Source organism: Oncorhynchus nerka, linkage group LG9b, assembly GCF_034236695.1.
Source record: "Oncorhynchus nerka isolate Pitt River linkage group LG9b, Oner_Uvic_2.0, whole genome shotgun sequence".
Taxonomy (NCBI): domain Eukaryota; kingdom Metazoa; phylum Chordata; class Actinopteri; order Salmoniformes; family Salmonidae; genus Oncorhynchus; species Oncorhynchus nerka.
In genome coordinates, this window is record NC_088424.1 from 6,717,667 (window position 1) to 6,738,136 (window position 20,470).

General features: G+C 40.5%; 1 protein-coding gene across 2 annotated transcripts in view; it reads left to right on the forward strand.

Annotated features, from left to right (window-relative positions):
• The first annotated feature begins 2,353 nt into the window (after positions 1-2,353).
• The window catches only part of LOC115114201 (nuclear receptor subfamily 2 group F member 6-like), a 33,243-nt gene continuing 15,126 nt past the window's right edge, over positions 2,354-20,470 (forward strand). Inside the window, exons 1-3 of one of the 2 annotated variants that reach the window (XM_029642266.2) lie at positions 2,354-3,119; positions 3,902-4,657; positions 11,720-11,814. In XM_029642266.2, coding sequence (XP_029498126.1) covers positions 4,389-4,657; positions 11,720-11,814 — 364 coding nt within the window. In that variant the 5' untranslated portion in view covers positions 2,354-3,119; positions 3,902-4,388. The other variant, XM_029642267.2, reaches the window with a different exon arrangement.

Consider the following 20,470-nt stretch of genomic DNA (forward strand, 5'->3'; position numbering starts at 1 on the left):
GGACTCCCCACACCTACAACAACATCAAGTAAGCTATTTTGAGTGAAGAGTTTCTCATGTCAAAACAAAGTAGAGCTCGCCTTACAACTAATGGAGCAAACTATTTCTGGAAGGAAACTTCAGTCAGTTCTGTCCTCTTTCTTCAGCTAATGATCAGTCAGTGGTTTGATCTGCAATAATGGAATGAAGCCGCCATGCTACTCTGTATTTCAAATGACACAGATCAAATGTATGGATTATTATAGTACTACTCTCAATAGTACTATAATAACCTGCATGAGTTACTAATATCAGGTTACAATTAGTTGGAAAGCAATGTAATAGGTAACTTGGCCATACTACTACCACTGGGTAAGCACTCTGTGTGTGTGTATGTGCGTGCATGCATGTGTGCGTGTGATGTTTACGCCTGGCTGTCGGTTCAGTGTCAGTGGAGCTTGGCAGATATCGTTGCAGACTTGCCTTACTGGACCCCTAGCAGAGAGCAACCACATTCCTGACTGGCAGTTCAAAGGCCAAAGCACCCCACCCCCAATGCACACACACACACACACACACACACACACACACACACACACACACACACACACACACACACACACACACACACACACACACACACACACACACACACACACACACACAGCCAGGGGGAAGCGTTTGGGTTCAGGAATTTCTTTGAATTATTATGCTACACTTTCCTTATTATGATACACTGTCCTTATTATGCTACACTGTCCTTATTATGCTACACTGTCCTTATTATGCTACACTTTCCTTATTATGATACACTGTCCTTATTATGATACACTGTCCTTATTATGCTACACTGTCCTTGTTATGCTACACTGTCCTTATTATGCTACACTGTCCTTATTATGCTACACTGTCCTTATTATGCTACACTGTCCTTATTATGATACACTGTCCTTATTATGCTACACTGTCCTTATTATGCTACACTGTCCTTGTTATGCTACACTGTCCTTATTATGCTACACTGTCCTTATTATGATACACTGTCCTTATTATGATACACTGTCCTTGTTATGCTACACTGTCCTTATTATGCTACACTGTCCTTATTATGATACACTGTCCTTATTATGATACACTGTCCTTATTATGCTACACTGTCCTTATTATGATACACTTTCCTTATTATGCTACACTGTCCTTATTATGATACACTGTCCTTATTATGATACACTGTCCTTATTATGCTACACATTATCTGGATCTGAACAAGGAAAAAAGTGATGTTGGTGACACTTTTTTAGGTACTTAAGAAAGTCTTTCTATAGCGATAAAATATAAATTTCTCAAATAACATCATAGTAATATGCCTGATCAGATTCATGACATGTTTTTCTGCACTCTTAGCCAGGATAGTTTTTCTTCTCTCCTGCCCTTGTTTCTTTATCTAGGATGACCCTGGGTTTCGCCAGGCAGGGGTGTGAAAGTCAGCGTGACCTTTGGGGCTAACCTCAGACACAAATCACCATGCGCTTCACAAAGCAAGGGAGCTACGGAACAGAGAACCTTTGTGAAACGGCGATGACCAAAAATGTGCCGTTTTTTGCTGTTGTTGTTGCACAATGAGATGGGTCTTAAGCTGTCTATTCATGGGCTAGGGGCTAAGATCAAAGTGCAGGCAATATCATTTGCAGGGTTAATGCATTACACTTAGAAAACATTTGTAGGACTACTTCATATTACTGAAGTCAATGTTTGTAGAGGAATCTGTGTTTTGTTTCAGCTATGAAATGTAAAAATTTAATATAGCCTATTGCATAACCTGCCTGTGGGAACAGAGTAAACTAAACAAACAAGTAGCTTAACATTTTGCCATAAAAAGCCCACACTGTGTTGGGCGCTTATACAGAGCCATGATAAGAGTGGTCTTGTTTATTTGTCGGAGGGCTTCGAGTTGTTTGGCGTGGTCGGGGGTAACTCTTGCCGTGTGCTTAGAGTCAGGCCTTGGGGTCATGCCTCTCTCCAAGGAGAGCGAACCTCCATGTTATTTTTCTGTGTGTGTGTGTCAGCCCCAGCTCTGCTCTTTGACTCCAATGTCCATATAAGGCAGCTGGTGCCATGGCAACCGTAGGGCTTGAATAGCAGTGTCAAATCCCTGAGCACACACATGACCCCCTCTCCCTCCCTCTCTCTTTTGCTCCCCCTTGTTCTCTCTCTCTCTTTCTCTCTCTCTCTCTCTCTCTCTCTCTCTCTCTCTCTCTCTCTCTCTCTCACACACACACACACACACACACACACACACACACACACACACACACACACACACACACACACACACACACACACACACACACACACACACACAGGCTGAGGAAAACTGAGGGAGCAGGAGAGACACAGAGAGAGAGAAGATGGTCAGTGTGGCGGCTTGTAACACTGTCTAGAGCCTAGCCTTCTTCTTTTAAAAAAAAAATCTTAATTAAATTTGTGGACTCTGCAGCCAAAGGGAGGAGAGAAAGCCCTGTCCCTTCCCCCTTGCCTCAGCCACTGGAAGCACCCACACGGACTGAGCACAGGGCTAGGCCACAAGTCATTAGTGCTCGGTGGGAAAGAACTGACAAAAGACTGGAGTGAGTGCTTAGAGTAGCTCCACTGACTTCTGAGGGGTGGAAAGGAGGCTTTTTTGGATTTCTACCTCATCTGTGCTCTCTAATTTTGGAGGGTCTGAATCAGAGACTGGTCTAGCCACAACGACCGATGATATTGCTACAGCCTAGCCCTCTGCAACAACAAACAAGGAAGAGAGGGCACTTCCTTGAGCTAAAGATAATTTCGAAGAGAGCCAGAGAGACTGGTTGATTTAGTTAAACAGAGGGGGTAGATGTAACCACAGCTGAGACGTGATAGTGGTTTTCTGTGTGCCTTGATGATATTGCCACACAGTGAGCTGTGAAACATCAAGTTGTTTTGCTAATGGTGACCTGGAAGAGCTCTTTGTCAACCAGAACGTTGTTGGTGCTCTGAGGATGGCTGGTAAACCCGTCTCTTGCCTCGCTCTGTCTGTACCCTCACTCCCGCCGTGGCTGTAAGAGTGATCTAGCAAAAACAAGACATTGACATTTTATATGAGTGTACTTCCCAAGGTAAGCATACAAGGCTTTTGTATTATTTCTCTCTGATGCCAGGATATAAGTAATATATTCCAGAATGGCAGCAGGACTAGGTCTCTACATGAACACTATCAGAAAGGCAAACGGCATGACTGTTTTATGAGGGGTGGCCACTGCTTCGTCTCCAGGCATGTGCTAAGGACTAGCAAGGTTCTTTTTCAGCCATTATTCTTGCCAAAGAGAGAAAGGAGTGAGAGAGAATTTCCCTCTCTAATCATGTGCAAAGTGCTAGTGAATGCGTAACTCGTTCATAGACGCCAACTACCTTCAGCGACTATTGAAGATAGCATCTTCTGTTCCCTGGGAGTTTTTCTTAAGAGCTTCGACGCTCGTTCTGAACGTTAAAACGCATCGCTTGCGGTAAGGTTTTGGAAACATAAGGACTGGCGTGCTCAGAACACCTGTGTGTAAGCGTTAACTGGGGAGGAAGTATATTTCGTCAACTGGAGGCGCGCACAGCATATGGATGTGTGAGAAACTGCTACTGTTAAGTGTATCTTTTTTTATTTGAAAGATTCTTTCTTGCTGATATGAAAGATAAGGGGCATATCATATGTTTCGAAAACCGCTTCGCAAGTGATGATTATTGACGTTTCTAAACGTTAAAACACAGTTTCTGAATTGCAGTTCACACGCAGCCAACCGTGGGCGAAGCTAACCAGTAAAAACCCTACGGATAATAAGGGTTTTCGAGAGCTAGTGAATGGGGTGTGTTTGTTGAAAGTTTGTGTTTGATTCATTGTTTCCTGTGAAAGGTTGTGTTTCGTGGCTGAAGCGGTAACAATTTGACTTCTATAATATAAGACAGCCGTCGGAGGACATGGGCCAAAGGAAAAAGAGTGAATAACTGAAAAAGGAGAAAGAAAAACAGGGGCCATTGGAAGCCACAGGCATGCAAAACAAAAGTTTCTAAAGTGAAAGGCTTAACTATTTCCGGATCATAGTGTAAGGGGAGGAGACAAAACAGCTCTATTGTTTTTTGGTGGGAGGACAAACATTCTACACCATTTATACTGTTCTATAAATTAAAAGAGGGTGTGGGTATTTTTCAGGCAGACTATTTTTAGTTTCCAACACACTTTAAGGACCAAAAAGCCAAACAAATGATTAAATGAGAAGACAGAGAACCTTCAAATATTAAACTCTGAACAGCGGAGCACAAAAGAAAGTCAGAAAGTTTAGACGGCAGCTACTGAAAGCTTTGGCTGTCTCCCATTCCTTCTGTGGTCTGCTAATCAAACAATGGCCATGGTGAGTGGGGGCTGGGGAGATCCCAACGGGGGCACCAACGGGCTGGGGGACAAGGGCTATCTGAGGGGAGAGGAGGAGGACGGTTCGCCACAGGCAGGGGGCAGTGACATGGAGGCTGGGGACGAGGACAAGGCATGTGTGGTGGACTGTGTGGTGTGTGGGGACAAGTCCAGTGGGAAGCACTACGGTGTGTTCACCTGCGAGGGCTGCAAGAGCTTCTTCAAGAGAAGCATCCGTCGCAACCTCAACTATACCTGCAGGTGAGACTTAATTAATAATTGTGGTGATTTAATTATGGATTCTCAAAGTGGATGGATAATTATAACAGAGCTGCATGTGTAACTTTTTGGGAGACCCAAACCTAGAAATTTGGGTTATAGATATGTCATTCTCATTGAAAGGAAGTCTAAGAAGCGGTAGATCTGTTCTATGTGACCTATTTCTATGCTTCCTGTTCTTAAGTTTCCTTTTTGAGTGTTTTACTTTCTGTTTTGTACACCAGCTTCAAACAGCTGAAAATACAATATTTTTGGTTATGGAAAATATATTTAACAACGTTTTAAATAGTACAATAATTCTCTAGACTATACTTGTTTGTTTTGTCACATAAACTGAAATTAGGCAAACTATTCGAATTTTAGCAAGCAGGAAGTGGTCAGAGCGATTTCTGCATAGTGCATCTTTAAAGTGCTCAAAGCGATTTACATTGTAAATCACCTCTTTCTCCACCAAACTGTAGCATACACCTGGGTAATAGCTTGGTCACTGAGCCTTTATTTTTGATCTCTTAGTTTGTCCTTATCCTTGATATCCCATTTGTACAAAGCAAATGGATGCAAATAGCTAGAATGAGTCATGCATTAATACATTGTTGACTGTGCAGAGCTGTTACAATTTCCCACAGCAGTGCGCATAATGCATTTGAGTCATCCCTCACTTAAAGGGATATTTGGGGAATTTGTTTCATTAGTCCACTGTTGATACAGTCCCAAAATGTTTGGTATGTCAGCAAAGTTGTCAAGATATAGAACTTTCAAAATACAGAAAGTGTCACAGTACGATGCGTTTTGAAAGTTCTATGTCTTGAAAACTTGAGTGCTGACATGCAAAACATTTTGGGACTGTATCAACAGTGGACTAATGAATCAAATACCAAAAGACAGTTTTTGAGTGGTATTTTCCTTTAAGTGAGAGCCTTTCATGACATGAAAGGTCTCTGAAGAGAATAGCTGAATTAAACAATGTATTACACACCATTGTTTATTGGCAGATGTTTTGATTGTCCATATTATTGGTAGACAACAATATGCAAAAATTGAGGGTTGAATATATACCTCTATTGCATTTAATTGTATTGTTCAGCTCTATATTGTGATATTTTGTAATGTACTGTGCTGTTTTGCGGTATGCTATTTATTGATTTACATTGTTTTCCCCATCTCCCAGAAGATATCATACAAATTCAAATGTTTGCTTCTACAAAACTGGCCTTGAAGTTAGTTGATTGAATTTCTTCCTCACTGAGATTTTGTCATTCTTACATCAGCCACTCTGCCCATATGAAAGATCCATGAGCAAGATGCAATATTTAATGCCATGGATCATCTAAGGAAAGAGAGGGATTGGGTCATACAGTATATACACAGCAAATTGGCCAGTGTTACCTAGTGTTGATTTTTCAGTGTAACATTTCTAGTGTTGATTCAGAAGGTAAATTAACTCTGTGAAAATAACACTCAGTGGTGTAAAATAACCCCAGTGTTGGTGTTAATAACCAGTATTGAGTGTGATTGTGTCAGTTTTACTATGTGGAGTGTAAAACATTCCTTTCAAAACCACACCCCTCATTATCAGATTTCCCAGCATGCTCTACTGCAGGTATATTTTTTTGTGGTAACACTTCATTTTAAGGGGTCCTTATTACAGTGTCATTACATGTGTAATTATACTGTAACAAGTATTGTAGTTAATTGTAATAACTCATAGTTACACTGTAATAACAACATGTAACTGGTTGTAATTGCGGTTTGTAATTACAGAGGCGTAACAACAAATGCATGTTACCATGCTTGTTAGAAATGGGCAAGATTCAACTAAATTCACCAATTTGGCAATCTAATCATCGGCTTCTGAAAGCGCCATCCAAATGAGAAAATAAACACACTAGTGCATATCTGTAATATCTGAATAAGTACAAGGTTTTCGATAGTTCTTACACAGGATTTAGCTATTTAAAGGGAGCTGTAACTTTATAGCTACATGTGACAATGTCTATATAATTACTTATTACTCATTACCAAGTGAAAATACGTACAAACAAAAAAAGAGCTCCTAATTTAGTCAACTTTATTGCAACATGTAGAAAGACCTTACATGTCTTTCAAAATAACAAGGATGTTATTGTTATATTAATAATTGTATTACTTAGATTAAACAAATATATATACATATACACAGTGCCTTGCAAAAGTATTCATCCCCCTTGGCGTTTTTCCTATTTTGTTGCATTACAACCTGTCATTTAAATAGATTTGGATTTCATGTAATGGACATACACAAAATAGTCCAAATTGGTGACGTGAAATGAAAAAAATACTTTGTTTAAAAAATGGAAAAGTGGTGCGTGCATATTGATTCAACCCCTTTGCTAAGAAGCCCCTAAATAAGATCTGGTGCAATCAATTACCTTCAGAAGTCACATAATTAGTTAAATAAAGTCCACCTGTGTGCACTTTAAGTGTCACATGATCTGTCACATGATCTCAGTATATATACACCTGTTCTGAAAGGCCCCAGAGTCTGCAATACCACCAAGCAAGGGGCACCACCAAGCAAGCGGCACCATGAAGACCAAGGAGCTCTCCAAACAGGTCAGGGACAAAGTTGTGGAGAAGTACAGATCTGGGTTGGGTTATAAAAAATAGCCAAAACTTTGAACATCCCACGGAGCACCATTAAATCCATTATTAAAAAATGGAAAGAATATGGCACCACAACAAACCTGCCAAGCGAGGGCTGCCCTCCAAAACTCATGGACCAGGCAAGGAGGACATTAATCAGAGATGCAACAAAGAGACCAAAGATAACCCTGAAGGAGCTGCAAAGCTCCACAGTGGAGATTGGAGTATCTGTCCATAGGACCACTTTAAGCCGTACACTCCACATAGCTGGGCTTTACAGAAGAGTGTCCTGAAAAAATTGCTTAAAGACAAAAATAAGCAAACACGTTTGGTTTTCGCCAAAAGGCATATGGGAGACTCCCCAAACATATGGAAGAACGTACTCTGATCAGATGAGACTAAAATTGAGCTTTTTGGCCATCAAGGAAAATGCTATATCTGGTGCAAACCCAACATCTCTCATCACCCAGAGAACACCATATCCACAGTGAAGCATGGTGGTGGCAGCATCACCACCATGCTTCATGTTTTTCATCGTCAGGGACTGGGAAACTGGTCAGAATTGAAGGAATGATGGATGGTGCTAAATAGAGGGACATTCTTGAGGGAAACCTGTTTCAGTCTTCAAGAGATTTGAGACTGGGATGAAGGTTCACCTTCCAGCAGGACAATGACCCTAAGCATACTGCTAAAGCAACACTCGAGTGGTTTAAGGGGAAACATTTAAATGTCTTGGAATGGCCTAGTCAAAGGCCAGACTTCAATCCAATTGAAAATATGTGGTATGACTTAAAGATTGCTGTAGACCAGCGGAACTCATCCAACTTGAAGGAGCTGGAGCAGTTTTACCTTGACAAATGGGCAAAAGTCCCAGTGGCTGGATGTGACAAGCTTATAGAGACATACCCCAAGAGACTTGCAGCTGTAATTGCTGCAACTGGTGGCTCTACAAAGTATTGACTTTGGCCAAATACCTATTTTCCACCATAATGTGCAAATAAATTCATAAAACATCCTACAATGTGATTTTCTGGATTTTTTCTCTCATTTTGCCTGTCATAGTTGAAGTGTACCTATGATGAAAATTACAGGCCTCTCTCATCTTTTTAAGTGGGAGAACTTGCACAATTGGTGGCTGACTAAATACTTGTTTGCCCCACTGTATATATATTTATAAATATATATATATACAGGCCTACTCAATAACATAAACATAACTATTTAAGTAGTGAATCAATCTGTATCCTTTAGTATGGTGAGTGGCCTAGATAGCTAGCTAATTTAGCAAAATGGGAGTGTCTTTTTCTGACCTTTATAGCATTACAGGGGACAATGGAAATCGACAACTCTGTCTGACTATATTCATTTGTTTGCTCCTTCTAAGCATCCTGGAGTCTGAGACCTTGTGGGAATCTGTGGTAAAGAAGAAGAATGTATGACAATTTAGCATAGACACTAAACATTACCGCTAGTTATCATCATCATGATTTCTATACTTTAGGTGTATCGCTAGCTAACTAATTTCCCCCCAACTTCGGAAACACTCTAGCGGTTAGACGATTAAATCACCGCGAGCTAAACATTTAAATGGACGGTACAATTTGAGACTAAAGACTCTTCTAGCTAGCTGACCACCAATTTTCATTGCAGTTTATGTAAGTTAAGTTAGGTTTTGAGAGTTTTCATAGTATACACATTTTGTGGGACACACTGTATATTGTAAAATTAGACCGCATGACAGACCACACATCATTTAATATACATATTTTACCTCTGAAATATAGCTAACAGTATATATTATTTTTACCGGTAAGCTAGCCAACTAGTCAACTCTCTAGTAAACACTTCAGATACGAGGTTGGTGTCTCTTTTTTGAACAAAATTAAACGGCTATATCTTGTAATTGAACAAAATAGTAAGGTGGCCAATAACGGTTATGTGTCACGACTTCCGCCGAAGTTGGTACCTCTCCTTGTTCGTGCGGTGTTTGGCGGTTGACGTCACCGACCTTCTAGCCATCACTGATCCATTTTTCATTTTCCATTGGTTTTGTCTCGTCTTCCGTCACACCTGGTTTCAATCCCATCAATTACATGTTGTGTATTTAACACTCTGTTTCCCTCATGTCTTTGTCAGTGATTGTATGTCTGTGTGCTAGTTATGTTCTGGTGTGCAACGGGTTTTGCACCCTCTTATTTTATTTTGTACATTTTGGTTTTCGGGGTTTTTGAATACTTAAATACTTTAACAGCTCAGTTTATACCAAGTTCATTCTTCTGCGCCCGACTTCCCTGCCACCAGCACTCACCCCATTACAGTATGCCGATAATAAGGGACATATTTTTTTGCTAAACCGCTTATCAAAAAGCTGATAGTTGTATTTCCACTGAAATGTCAAACATGATAATTGCTAACCCTAATTGCTATTGGTGTTTTTACGACACCAATAATCACAAAACATTGATGGCTTGTTCACAAGATAACACTGTTGAAGGTAATATATTTCTTAAACGCTGGCATTATTGATTGCATTATCTAGCTGGTTAGCTAGTGAGTAGTGACCATAGCATATTTGCCAGCTTTAGGTAGGTAGCTAGCTAGTCAAGGTTAAAAAACTATCAACCTAGCTAGCTAATCCCAAACTCAAGAGATTGCATGGAAAGTATATTATGTATTGGTAACTAGCTAGCTAGCTTGCTTGCTTGCTAGCATATTTTTATTCTGAATTTTTCTATGCGTTTTATAAAATTCAGACATTTTCAAAAATCAAAACAGGCAGAAGACTGCTAGCTAGCGTAGTTGGCCCAACAAAAAAACAACAAACCTCCTCCCTATAGGCTGTCTCGTTGTTGTCGGTGATCAGGCCTACCACTGTTGTGTCATAGAAGTAGTTTAGCTCGTCTGGTTGGCTCATGTCACTGGGAAGCTCGTGGCTGTGCTTCCCTTTGTAGTCTGTAATGGTTTGCAAGCCCTGCCACATCTGACGAGCTTCAGAGCTGGTGTAGTACGATTCGATCTTAGTCCTTTATTGACACTTTGTATGCATCTCTCTGTGAGGGGTAAAGGTGGTCCAGAGTTTTTTTCCCCTCTGGTTGCACATTTAACATGCTGATATAAATTTGGTAAGACAGATTTAAGTTTCCCTGCATTAAAGTCCCCGGCTACTAGGAGCGTCGCCTCTGGGTGAGTGTTTTCTTGTTTGCTTATGGCAGAATACAGCTCTTTCAATGTTGTTTTAGTGCCAGCCTCTGACTGTGGTGGTATGTAAACAGCTACGACAAATACAGATGAAAACTCTCTAGGTAGATAGTGTGGTCTACAGCTTATCGTGAGATACTCTACATCAGGCGAGCAATAGCTTGATACTTCCTTAGATATCGTGCACCAGCTGTTATTTACAAAAATACATAGTCCGTCACCCCTTGTCTTACCAGAAGCCGCTGTTCTATCCTGCCGGTGCAGCATAAAACCAGCCAGCTGTATGTTGATAGTGTCCTTGTTCAGCCACGACTCAGTGAAGCATAAGATATTACAGTTTTGAATGTCCCGTTGGTACTTTAATCTTGCGCGTAGGTCATCGATTTTATTCTCCAAAGATTGCACATTTGCTAGCAGAATGAAAGGAAGTGGGGTTTTATTAGATCGCCTACAAATTCTCAGAAGGCAGCCTGCCGTCTGGCCCCTTTTTCTCCACCTCCTCTTCACGCAAATCACGGGGATCTGGGGCTGTTCCCGAGAAAGCAGTATATCATTTGTGTCTAGCTCGTCAAACTCGTTAAAGGAAAAAAAGGATTCTGCCAGTCCTTGGTGAGTAAATCGCAGTCCTTATGTCTAGAAGTTATTTTCAGTCATAAGAGATTGTAGCGACAACATTGTGTATAAAATAAGTTACAAAAACGCAAATAAACAAACAAAAAAACTATCAGTTGGGGACACGTAAAACGTCTGCCTTCTTCTCCGGCACCATTGTAGTGTAATCAGCACACTTTTCAGGGTTAACTTAACACCCCTGTTGACATTGGCCCCGTGTTAAGTTTAACACTGTCAGTGTTGATTTAAAGTGGATAATTTGCTGTGCAGTTATATAACCGGGTTCTGTAAACCAGCTTATATCTATAATATATTTAAATAGAAGCTTATTTTGTATCACATCATGTTTTATGCTTCAGCTTTTTACCTATACCCTCTAGTAATGTTATGCAATCATTTAGATATGGTCTGGTAACTCACAACTGCCTGGAAATGTTTTACATCACGTTGAAGTGACCTTCCTCCATTAAAGTGATATTACACATACTGTATATGCTACTATAGATTTCTACCAAGGGTTATGTAGCTATTCTAAGGGTCAGCTAAGCTAAATGTCCTTATCATTTGTGTACGGCATATAGCAGTGATGACATGTTTTGATCTATATTTCAGGTCAAATCGAGAGTGCCAGATCGACCAACATCATCGTAACCAGTGCCAGTACTGTCGCCTGGAGAAGTGCTTTCGTGTAGGAATGCGCAAAGAAGGTACTTTTCCTGTCCACATACAATAGAACACCTGCATACCCATATTTCTGTGTACATTCATGCAGAATATGTTTATGTTGACTTAAGAGACATGAACTCCAGTCAAGAAGGGACTGTATGCATAGATTTCTGCCCCCAAAAAACAACTTTTGTTTACCATTACATGGCCCCCCACATGAAAAAATACTACAGTTTATTATAGAATACTACAGTACTTACTATATAATTATATAGTAACCTGTAGTATACAGTAGAATACTATAATACACACTGCAGTATCCCTCTAATATGTGTAGTACTTATTAAGGAATGTGTTGTATACTGTAGAATACTATAGTAAATACTACAGTATTATCCTCCCCAAAAAACACTGTAGTAAATACTACAGAAATGACTGCAGAAACAATATTTTTTTTAAACTTAGGTAAATACAACAATAATTATTTTGCATATACCATACCTATTCCCCTCCCCCATATCACACTTTGTGCCACCCATAAGTGAAGAACATACTGTACATGCCAAGTATAGATCATATATTGTGTTCCCTACAGGTTGTAGAAAAGGAGTGCAGACTTACCTGCAGGTTATGGAACATTTGCTCTTTTAGTATTTTGCCAGTAGGTTTCTCAAGGAGAAAGTCTTCACTTCTGTGTCAAAGATAATAAAATGAACGCACTATATTAAATTGTGCAGTAATTTCCATAAAAACACAACAGTAAATTCTACAGTATACCATAATCTGCAAAAACACTACCTGAATTACTATAGTATATACTAGTTTTATTTTACTACAGTATTTATACTATAGTTAACTGTAAGTCCGCAAAAACAATACAGTGAATACTATAGTATTTATGCCATAGTATACTATAGTATTTTTTCATGTGGGCCATAGTCCATGTCACAAATAACTACCCTGGCCCTATCATAGCTAAGCTTACCATGGGTACAGTCTTGATGCCATGCACTTTATCATCAAATCTAGTGCCTGTGTGAGTGAATGAGAGGGATACAAGAGCCACCTGCGCCCCTGAGCACCAGTCATTCACGCACATCACTGTCTGTATCTCAACTGTAACTATAACCCCATAGTGATTTGAATATACAGTACCAGTCAAAGGTTTGGACACACCTATTCATTCAAGGGTTTTTCTGTCTTTCTTTTTTTAATTTTTTTTTTTTACTATTTTCTACATTGTAGAATAATAGTGAAGACATCAAAACTACTGTATGAAATAACCCATATGGAAACATGTAGTATCCAAAACTGTTAAACAAATGAAAATATATTTTATATTTGAGATTCTTCAAAGTAGCCACCCTTTGCCTTGACGACAGCTTTGCACACTCTTGGCATTCTCTCAACGATCTTCATGAGGTAGTCACCTGGAATGCATTTAGATTAACAAGTGTGCCTTGTTAAAAGTTAATTTGTGGAATTTCTTTCCTTCTTAATGTGTTTGAGCCAATCAGTTGTGTTGTGACAAGGTATAGGTGGTATACAGAAGATAGCCCTATTTGGTAAAAGACCAAGTCCATATTATGGCAAGAACAGCTCAAATAAGCAAAGAGAAATGACAGAGGAACATTTCAAGAACTTTCTTCAAGTGGATTCACAATAACCATGAAGAGCAATGATGAAACTGGCTCTCATGAGGACCGCCACAGGAGAGGAAGACCCAGAGTTACCTCTGATGCAGAGGACAAGTTCATTAGAGTTAACTTCACTCAGATTGCAGCTCAAATAAATGCTTCACAGAGTTCAAGTAACAGACACATCTCTACATCAATTGTTCAGAGGAGACTGCGTGAATCAGGCCTTCATGGTCGAATTGCTGCAAAGAAACCTCTACTAAAGGACACCAATAATAAGAAGATACTTGCTTGGGCCAAGAAACACGAGCAATGGACATTAAACCGGTAGAAATCTGTCCTTTTGGTCTGATGAGTCCAAATTTGAGATTTTTGGTTCCAACTGCCTTGTCTTTGTGAGACCCAGTGTAAGGAATGACGCTGGAGAATAGAAGCAGGTATGGGGAGTTGACATTTAATTAGGAACGGACATGCAACAGGACAGGAACAGCATCAGAACTGGGAAACACAAAGACAGGCGACAAACAATGCAGCAGTGGGGAACAGAGCTGGGGACCTGACAAATACAGGGGAGGTAATAAACAGGAGATTGAGTGAGGCCAATATCGCTGATGCGCGTGACGAGGGAAGGCAGGTGTGCGTAAATGATGGTGGCAGGAGTGCGTAATGCAGGGCAGCCTGGCGCCCTCGAGCGCTAGGGAGGAAGAACCGGAGCAGGCATAACACCCAGAGTAGGTGAACGGATGATCTTCGCATGTGTGGTTCTCACTGTGAAGCATGGAAGAGGAGGTGTGATGGTGTAGGGGTGCTTTGCTGGTGACACTGTCAGTGATTTATTTAGAATTCAAGGCACACTTAACTAGCATGGCTACCACAGGATTCTGCAGTGATATACCATCCCATCTGGTTTACGCTTAGTGGGACTATCATTTGTTTTTCAACAGTACAATGACCCAAAACATACCTCCAGGCTGTGTAAGGGCTATTTGACCAAGGAGCGTGATGGAGTGCGGCATCAGATGACCTGGCCTCCACAATCACTCATCCTCAACCCAATTGAGATGGTTTGGGATGAGTTGGACCGCAGAGTGAAGGAAAGCAGCCAACAATTGCTCAGCATATGTGGGAACTCCTTAAAAAATGTTGGAAAAGCATTCCTCATGAAGCTGGTTGAGAGAATGCCAAGAGTGTGCAAAGCTGTCATCAAGGCAAAGAGTGGCTACTTTTTAATTATCTCAAATATAAAATATATTTTGATTTGTTTAACACTTTTTTTGGTTACTACATGTGGTATGTGGTATTTCATAGTTTTGATATCTTCACTATTATTCTACAATGTGGAACATAGTACAAATAAAGAAAAACCCTTGAATGAGTAGGTGTGTCCAAAGTTTTGACTGGTACTGTGTATAACATTCTATCTGTCTGGTAGTACCGGTAGTGATTGTTCCACCGTTACCATGGTTATATGCCATTTTATACTATAGCCTAATGAAGCCCTAAGCAAAATACAGTATCCCTATGTCGTTGATATGAGGCATTATTGTAGCCTAAGGTAAAGGGTCAGAGTGATATAGCCCACAATGATTTACTTGAGCTGTTGCAGAAAATGTAGAGGAATTTAACTCTAAATGCTTCCTCTTCAGTCTAATCTAGATGACTTTGCCTTCCGTTATCTGTGACCGACTGGCTCAATTTGGCCTTATGTAGCAACATTTGAAATTGTGCGTTTTTTTATTTTTACATTGGATAAAAGTAGAGACTCTAGCTAGAGAATGGTATAACATACACTACAGTTGAGGAACAATGGGAAAGTAATTATGCTTTGAAAGTTGATAAACTTGTCACCTCACTCTAAGGATTCACATGTGAGGCTATGTTCTAAACAACCAAAGATTTCAAGACTAAAGGCTGGTTTATGCTACGGGCGTGTTCGTAAATTTAATCTGGAGTGCCAGTGTGCTCTGGGCATTCGTAAACTCAGAGCGTTATCAGATTGTCTGTTCGTAAATTCAGGGCGCTTCGCTCTCGGGGCGTTCTGACCTAACAGCAGTCAAGCACCCAAGCTAACTGGCTAACATTGGCTAGCTTGCTAGCTACTTCCAGACACAAATGAGAGAACAGCTCACTGACCATTTTACTCACCCTAGCAGAGCTGGTTAGTCTGTTGTTATGATATCCAGAGCATTGGTGACTGCAACTGTACTGCTGCTGGCAACAATTTAATAACGCGTTTTTTTCCTAACGTTTACTGACACCAGCCATATTTAACAGGTGTTGAGCGTTCATAAATTCATCAGTTATTCTGTGCTCTCGCACACTCAGACAAGAGTGCTTTGAAATCGGAGTATATAGCCAGAGTGAATTTACCAGCTATGTCTCTCAACAGTTGTTGCAGTGACATAAACATTCTATTGAAATAGCTACTTGCATAATGAAATCTTTTGTTTAGACATAGACATAGCTAACTAGCTAAACAATAAACCATAATTCCAACTCATAACGGTACTACCCTGCATGCATTTTCAGGTACCTAACCAACCAGGTTCAATGTTAGCTAGCTAATATTAGGTTATAACGAGCAATGCAAATGGCTCTGAGATACAAATAATATTACTACAGAGATCATACACACAATGTTAGCTAGCTAGCCAGTTAACGTTAGCTAGCTAGCTAACAGTACACTTTAACTTGAAATGAAAACAACTTTCTGACAAAATTAGAAACGTGTAATATCTGAAAATGTAGCTAGCTAGATCTTCTTACCTGTATACATTGGATGGACGCTTCTCCCTCTCTGTCACAGTCATGGTTGCCCTTAGTTTGAAGATGTATTCCGGAGACAGGTGTTTTATTCCACAGCCTTCTGTGTGTTCTCTTTTCAACTCCGTCTGCATATTTGTAATCAAACCCCAGAACTTCATCTCTTTAGCTATCATACACTAATTCCACTGATTTCAAAACTCGGTCCTCCAGAAAGTGGAGAGCAACCCTGATGCAGTTCTACTATGTGATATCTTTAAAAGAAATCAGTGTTAGAAAGGATTACCTACTGATAGAGAAATTCTAAATTACTCTATGCTTTAATTGCCAAAACTAATTTCACACTCGTTTCTATTCATTAATGAGGTGTAAGTTCATTAATTATGCATGAAGTAGATCGAGACCAGTCTTAAAAGCCAGGTAAAGAGCGTTTAATTCCAGAGAGTACTAAATGCTTACACACATTACCACAGGTTATAAACTGAAAATGACATCAGCGTTTTCCAAACGTTCCGTTTCACAAACAGAGGGCCCCTCTAATTCTCAAGCCTCCGCGTTATCAGCACGAAGTCACGGCCAGTCAGCATAAATCAACATTCCCGACCATTTTGGAGATGGCCCGTTCCCACCACCTGGAGATTTGTACAACTGAATGAACTTAAGGAACAGACCTTCATTGTTACTAAACTTCCTGACTACATTATATACAATTGTGAAAGGGAGCAAGAGGGACAGTACATTATAGCATTTGGACTAGTCAGTTTCTGATTGGAATGTATACATAATTAGTCATTTCAAACATATTTTCCTCTATCAATCCTCCCTTTGATCAAATATTATACATTCAAATCTACAAAATAAAAATATTATTATAAATGTTTACCCGACTCTTCACCCATCTTTAATCAAATCTAACCTTAACTCCAACTGTTTTTAAATCTGCATCAGAATCATAACTCCTCTTTCAGGATTCTTTCTTTTTTTTCTTTTTACAATCTTTATCAAAAAACAGTTTAATCATTGAAACAAATTACAATCTAATTCCCCTTCATCTCAACACTATTCTCATCAAACATAAATTCCCCACAAATGACAGATCCGGATTCGTCCACTTCCTCTGTAGACATGCCTTCAGTCCTCCATGGGTCAGAACCTGGAATCGGCCCATAACGCACCATCTGTAGTGTCATTGATCTTTCCAGAATCCTGGAAACAAGGCCTCGCACACAGGGAATTAGACAACAGCCGCATAAAATTAAAACAGTCATACAGGTAGATACAGCCCAAAACACCACATTTTTCCATAAATACTGTCTACCCAATTTAGTTCAGAGAAGTATCCACCCCAGAGTTTCTGCCAACCCGGGAGCCAGGGTGGTCAAACCAGCTGAGGCTTCGGGCACTGATTCGTCCGGAGCTGTGCTACCTGGGATGTAAGACATGGTCCCGATTACCACGCCCACTTCCTCCTTTTATCCTATGCAATTCTATTCTGTCAGGTCTTCTAGCTGGTTGCTTCAGTCTGTTCTACAAAACCTTTAATAACACCTTTGGTATTCCTGCTAAAGCGCTGTTGATTACCATAACTATAATTACACACCTCGTGGAACCCCAATGTTATCAATATATACTCTGTCGTCAAAAGACCCAGATGGAGCATCTCTTCTCTCTCGTTTTGGCTAACTTCATGTCTTGGTGTTGTATGAGTGTAAAGGCATTCCTAACCCGTCCAATCAGTCAAACTCATTCCCCCGCACAACCACCAGATGGCGACACTGGCCCATTTTATTTAATTGAAATCCCCAGAGTTCAACCAGCCTGTCAATTCAGACATGGTCTCGTCAGTGGTCATTTTCTCTGTACCAACTTGGTTCCTGGGGATATAAATAGTGACAACTGTCATTATCTGGCATTCCTTTCATGAACAGCTTTACCATACATGCCATTCCCTTAGGAGAATTAATTCCGTTCAGTGGAAAAGGGATAGTTGTTAACTGGGGTTTAGCGTTCGCACAGACATAACATTCTTCTTTAGCCACTGATCTGGCCGTATTGAATCCATTCCAACCATAAGTTGGACTCCCCAAACCCAGTCTCCACTTCTATAACTTCTTTGAGGTCTTTGGTCTGAACTATTCATACCTTTATACAATACTTCCTCTGTTCAGGAACACAGTCCAAAACGCCAACCCTTACTATACTCCACCTGGTCCCAAATTGAGTGTATGGGTTTACGTAGCCATCCCTTTCAGTGTGAGCTATGACCTGTCCACGATCAATATGGTGATTTACACAAATACTTCCCATAGAGTCCCATGGTTCTAGACTGCCAAGGGGTGAATGACCCCAATTGATCTACACAAAATTCTACTGAGAGATCCTTGCCCAATTCCACCCTCACTTCCTTACTATTTTGTTTCAGTGACCTTCTGAGAATCTTAGGTAACATCCCATTTCCCTCATCTAGCACATGAGTCAAATTATCCTCTTTGGCACTTTCCGGGGATCATGGTGAATCAGGAATATGGCCCCCACAATAAAACAGCTCAGGACGGTCAGTGCGCACGTGAAGCCCCACCCTCTCCCCGAGAACATATCAACAGCCAGAGGCCAAGCCATCACTTCACTTCTATGAACGCTCACAGCTGGGGAAAGGTCGGGTATAGGGAATCTTCAGAAGGAGTTTGACCCCCGTTCCATATGGGTCACGGTTCCTCTCCTACTCCTGTGATCGTCCGACAGTGCTAGTGTGACTTACCCCCTTACAATGTGTGATATGTACCCAGGTAACTCTTTCGGCTAATCTCACAGCGAAGGCAGTCACCAGTAGTACTTGGAATGGTCCCTCCCACCGAGGCTGCTTCCAGTTTTTTTTTCTTTTTAGTGATTGGATCCAGATCCAGTCTCCTGGTTGAATCTCGTGTGCCACCTCCCTCTGTAGTTCTCCTGCTGGTCATAAAACTTTTGACCATACAGGTTTGGTTAATAAAACAGTTTCTTATTCGTCAAACCAATTAACAATTTTTTATTTATTTTTTATTAGTTAATTATCCCGTAGGTCACATCCTATTCTAGAACACTATTTACCCATCCCCCTTTTGTTACCTGGCTCTGCCCAGGTAACAACCTTGCCTTATTCTTATACAATGACTTAGATAAGATTTAGTGAATTATCCTTATGTCTGAAATTCCATTTAGGATGTTATCTTTGCTCTTCCTGGCCCCCTCTAACTTCTCTGCTCTCCAACCTTCAAGGTCTCTGCAGTGCGGGGAGGGCTCCTCTGTATGTTTCTCATGTTTTCCAAATTTGAACTACATGGGAACTACAAACCCATGGACCCTCTTTTAGAAAAAAAATGTCTATGAGCGGCTTTTCTCCAAATTCCTTAATCAATCTATCTTAATCCTAACAATAATCCTAACTCCTCATAGATGTCCTATATTCCTGTTAAATATAATACTATTTAAAAACTTATAATCTAATAAATGCTAACCATATTAAAATCCTTCCTACACTAACAAGCCCTCTCCTTGGGGACCCTCAGTATTCTATCTGACAATAACATGGATTTAATGTGTTGCAAAGTGTGGAATAAAACTTTGGTCCTGTAAAACAGAGTAAAGCAGAACAAAGCATTCTTATAACCCATCTGGTCCTCTCAGCTATTCTTATCCAGCACCAGGTGGGCACCATGCCACCCTTCACGACAGGGAGAACAAACATACATGGGTCATCCTCAGTCAGTCTTATCCTCCCCTCAAAGCATGCTTCACCTCAGCCTGTCCAACTGGAGCATCAAGCAAAGGCATCATGCCTGAAGCCTTCACCACATCTGTAACAGACTTCTTAAAACACGGTATGATGCAAGCAGCACATCACATCAATAACAAATAATACAAGAATTAGGGTCAGAAATCCAGTAACCACCATACCAGTATACTTTACCAAACCAGTCTCCCAACCAGGTGGACCGTCAGACTCCTCTACCCCCGACATGGTCCTCATCTCAGCAGATAGTGCATCGAGCCCATTTAAGGTCCTTAGATATACTACCATCTGGACTGGTGTTATTAGGGATATACGTACAACATTGTTCACCGAACATCTTGCAGACTCCCCCCTGACTAGCAAGAAGCATATTCTAAGCAAGTCTATTCTGTATAAGACAGCCACAAATTGTCCCTACCATCAAAACCAGTCTCCGTGTCTAATTGATCAATAGCTGAATAGTCTAACATTAATTACCTGAATGGGATTTTTTAGCACAGTGGTGGCAGGTTCGGTCCCGGGATGGTA